The sequence below is a fragment of the Limulus polyphemus genome, unplaced genomic scaffold (assembly GCF_000517525.1).
Source record: "Limulus polyphemus unplaced genomic scaffold, Limulus_polyphemus-2.1.2 Scaffold5417, whole genome shotgun sequence".
NCBI classification, from domain to species: Eukaryota; Metazoa; Arthropoda; class Merostomata; order Xiphosura; family Limulidae; genus Limulus; species Limulus polyphemus.
The window spans coordinates 22,144-27,108 of record NW_013671027.1 but is presented as its reverse complement, the minus strand read 5'-3'; the positions used below and the strand labels follow the sequence as shown (position 1 = coordinate 27,108).

Genomic DNA, 4,965 nt, shown 5'->3' with positions numbered 1-4,965 from the left:
AAACCCGGATTCTAGCGTTGTAAGTCCGCAGACATACCGCTGTGCTACTCAAAAAAGGTTGGTTGTTTATTCTCTTTTAGCGAAGTTATAATTACTCGGGAAAACATACCACATTACAGCTAAAAATTTTCATCTGCCAGATTTCTTTTCTTCGTCAACTGAATGTTATATAAGGTTTTGTCAAACATATAGCGTTTGAGAAATATATTAAAACTGCCGAGAAAAATAATGGATTATTTTTTCAAAATTTTAAATCATTTTGTGATTAGTATTTGTTTTTTCAACTTTACAGTTATTATTACTGTTAATGCGAGTAAAAAAGCTAGTCGAACATTCAAAATTCAATTCCACCAACAGCTCAGGGGTAAGCTTTGGTGTTACAATGCTATAACTCGGGTTCAACCACCGCAGTGGAAACAGCATAGATTGCTCATTGTGAAACTATGGTTTAAAGCAAAAACTAAAGTACAGCTCGTAAAGTATATTTTGCAGTTACCAGTGGGGTCGGAATGAACCAGAGCAATTTTCTTTCTTTTTTCACTCTCTTTTTATTAAAATAACTACAAGTAATTGTAACATGAACTGAAGCTGTAGGTACAGTATTTTATAGGATTAAACTTGTATACTTAAAATAACATATAAATATATCAATTCTACTTTTATGACTCAGATATGCCAGTTGGTTGTGTGATGTCTGGTAATTATAAATAGATTAGATGCATGAAATACAACCTACATGTGCATGTATAATTTAATAACTGGACATTTATTAGGATTATCACTACACCATACAAAATGATAAAAACTCTATAACCCGAGCGCTTTCGAAAAGTGGACCTTTCTTCTTCAGGGGCAAACTGAAAAAAAAAAAAGATTCCCAGTTTCCCCATGAAGAAGAAAGGTCGAAAGTCTCTGGTTATAGGGTTTTGTATCAAGACTTATTGAACCTACGTGTTTTTCTGACACCATGAATCACTACACCACAGGTAGTGTTAATGCATAGTCTAACCTTGGTACATATGCCACGAGTACACCACTTTTCATAAAAAGATAAATATTGTAATGAAATACTCTGTCCGCAAACGTAAGCGACGTAGAAGAATTGAGTTAATTTGTTTGCTTACTTTATAAGCTCCCCCCCCCCCTCCTCTAGTGATTCAGCGATAAGTCTCAGGATTTATTATGTTAAAAATCGGGTTTCGATATCCGTGATGGGCACAGCACCAGTGGCTCATTGTGTGGCTTTGCGCTTAACAACATACAAATATAACTGGCTGGTTCTAGCTATAAAGAAGATAAAGCTTCCTTGAGAGACGCTTCCCGAAAGGAATGTATATGAAACAAATCATGTTGCGATTTCAATGCCGAAAGGAGGCGAAGCACCTATGAGTTGAAATCTGGAATAAATAAATAATATGAAAAAAAGTGTGGTTTTCGTGCTTTTCGGGTTATTAAAAACAAATCATGTTCTTAATATATTAATATATTATTTGAAAGCGCACAAAATTAAATGGGTGAATTTTAAACTATTCTTATTATAACAATATAAAACTTTAGAAACTTGTTATTTATGTTTTTAATTAGTTGCGAGAGGCAAACTTAAATAGTCATTCTTAATAAAACTTAGTGTACTTAAAGTAATATATTTTATGTTAGAAAAACTCGTTATCTTTTTATAATTTCATGAAGCTTAGTTAAAAGCAAATTGACATTATGCTTCCACCAGGAAAGAAGAATTATAAAAAAACGAGCACAAAGTAGCCAGCTATATAAAATTCAATCAAGATTCTCCTTTTAGTTCTCGACAAAAAGAAAAAAAAGTTTTATGAAGATGAATCCAAATTTGGTCAATAAATGTAAAATGAGTTTTCTAAATTATAGTGATGGGATATGTTTCTCACCTTTAGTTTAAAAAAGTCAAGATAACATTGAAAGTCATCAGCTACGTGGAGGAGGTAATAGGATTTGAATAACTTCTATCAGAGTTAGTTTGCAGAATACTAAGTCACTGAGAATCAGCTTTTACCTTTAGTGTTGAATTATTATAGTCTACGTTGTTGATCAGAATTTAAGTTCTTAACTTTGTGTTAAGGGTGCAATTTTTACAAGGTATTTATAATATTTTTTAAATATATTCAAAGCATATACTATTTCTTAAAAATGAAAAAAATTCATCAGAATTATGTTTTTCAATAAAAAATTTTATTTTGCAGATTTATTCTATTTTCAATAACGAAATCAATAAGCAGCTTACATAACAGCTTCTTTGAAAAGAAAAACTGTATGATGTATTAAAACAAACTAAATGCCCAACAATTAACTTGTATATCAATTGCTTCTCAAATCCATGGGAAATGTAAAAGTTTTGTCTGGCGTTCCTGGGTCAGACAATGGCTCCCCAGTCTGAGTGTCTCTTGGTTGAATAGGATACTCGTTGGTACGGATCGAAGATTCCATTCCTCGAATCCCTCTGAATACACCTTTAGCTCGGAACACTAAACCGTCACCATTTTGTTTAAATAAATCATTTTGAAGCATATAGATTGGGTGGAACCAGAGCCAGTGTCCTTCCCACTTCTCATGGAACCATATAGCAATCCAACCGTCAATATAGACATCAGCTTCCCAAGGCACTTCTACCTCTCGCTCCACAATTATCCATTCTGCCTTCACTGAAGTTTTGGGTTCAATATTCAACGTATAGGAAAATGTGAAGGTATCAATATCACTTGTTATCTTTCCTTGACTTTCAGTTAAGTCTATTTCGGTGGTATTGGTCGTATCTTTATCGTAGAGCTTTGGAATTCCTCCTTTTGTAGTTACACTGGCCTTAATGTTAATTCCTTGTTGTATAGACCAGTGAAATGTGGATTGATGTTGTATCTCCTTCGTTATTTGTGTGGTAATAACTTGTTTAGCCTGGTCATTGTGGTACCACTTGGTATAGACAGACTGTGGTCTGTCTACCTGTCTAGTCACCGTGGAGTATTGGACATCACCTGCTCTAACTTCAATCTTGTACCTATAATATCAGAATAAACTTCTTCCACACATCCAATATGATTGATTTACTTATTAGTTACTCCAGTTTACTCCAAGTTAAATTAAGATAATAAAAAGGAGCCTGATTTTAAGAATTATCTTATAAGTCCTGAGAAATAAGTTGTAGTTCATTCAAATTTTTACAGAGCTTCACGAAGGTCAGCCTTTACCGTAATACAAATCCTAACCAGGTATATTTCTAAGTCTCAACAGTATTTAGAAATAAATACAACTTAAAGATAGCCGCTTATGTTCACAACTCAAACAAAACTCATTCACAATCACAACTATGAGTATTCAGAAGCATACATAAAAATATTCACTACAGTTCACAGTAGCAATACTCATGTACAGTCCTACATTTAACATTACTCCGAATTCTACTGAACGCTAATAATGCTCATTTATTTATGGTCTCTCACAAAATTAATAATACTCACGTACAAATCACAGTACTAAAACCTACAAATGGTACAGAAGCAATCGCATTTCTCAGTAAAGGCATTTGCTTCTGCCAGTTCTATTACGACAAATAATTGGATTGATATTATCAAAGTCAAATATTTTTAACTGAGAGTTTTTTCGTGAAATTTAAGCAGTTGTAAGTAACTCCAGTCTTTATTTGGACATTTTAAAAATCAAAATTGCAGTAGTGAAATTAATATACTTACCAAAGTATGAAACTGTAAACCTAGTTATAACGGGTTATTAAATGAAAATATATTTTATGTGTGTGTGTGTGGGGGGGGGGGTATTTATTTGCATATATTCATAATAAACACCAACCTGTGGTATTCTGGTCTCTCTTTAAGGTGTTGATGGTTACCATAGAGATCCCACCACGACACCTTGCGGTTTTTCTCCCTGGCCTGTTGATTGACATACTCTTTGGCCCATTTATCAAAATCTGCCATCAAGGTACTGCGAACATGGCGTTGTACTGCTTCTAAGAACGAGCATAAAAATAACATTTAATGCGTAATCAACTGGCACCTTTACATGTAACAATAATCAGTAAAAGTAACTGCAAATAAATAAGTATTTATAGTACAGTCACTAGTATTTCTAAGAGGTCTAAAGGAGATTCTATAAATTTTGTTTTCCTGCAAATTTCTAAAATAAACTGTTTTTTTTTTATTAACAATGTGAAACGTTGTCTAAAAATGTAATTATATTTCTCTGATACACTTGCCAAAGTTACCGCAATTAAGTAGTTTTGTAAATTTACTCATTAAAAACTCGAACTGAAAATATTAGTAACTATATCATGGAAAAAAATTGCTGGAAAATTTAGACGGAACAATAAATTAAGCCTAAATGAAAATGTTGACTTCAAATACCATTATTATTATAATTCTACACCATCGTTGATTTCCATATCAATGGTTCGGTTTGCTTGTTGTTAAACTTAAGCTACACAACGTTAATCTATGCTCTGTCCACCACGGGTATCGAAACCCGGTTTATAGCGTCGTCAACCTGCAGACTTCCCTCTGAATCGCTAAAGACCCACATTAAAGTATAGTAATAATAATTTCAAAATATCAAAATTTAAATATTTTTTTCTTATTTTCCTAGGTAAGATTTGAAAGTTTGATTTCATGTTCATGAAAGAATAATTATACTGAAAATGCTTGTTTCTTGGAAAAACACAAGAAATCAAATATTTATATTTTAAAAAGTAAGGACGTCTAATTGTAAACCTTTTCTCAAAAGGGAGATCGAATGTTTTATATGGGTAAAGGAATTAATGAATTTGATTTACTTTCTGAGGGGTCAAAGCCATATAGTTACCATTTCGAATTGATTTATGAAATTACACAATAAAAGTATGGACATTTCAAAAGACTTAGAATCTCGAGCGCCTACTCTTCTTCTTCAGGAGTAAAAATTATTGCCCGGCATGGCCAGGTGGATAAGGCG

At 32.8% G+C, this 4,965-nt stretch overlaps 1 protein-coding gene across 1 annotated transcript in view; it reads right to left on the bottom strand.

Moving 5' to 3' along the window:
* Positions 1-2,180: 2,180 nt before the first annotated feature.
* LOC106472550 overlaps positions 2,181-4,965 on the bottom strand; it is a 4,040-nt gene continuing 1,255 nt past the window's right edge. Inside the window, exons 3-4 of the mRNA XM_013933202.2 lie at positions 3,829-3,988; positions 2,181-3,022 (exon numbers count right to left, since the gene is read on the bottom strand). Coding sequence (XP_013788656.1) covers positions 2,329-3,022; positions 3,829-3,988 — 854 coding nt within the window. The 3' untranslated portion in view covers positions 2,181-2,328. The remainder of the gene's footprint in view (positions 3,023-3,828; positions 3,989-4,965) is intronic.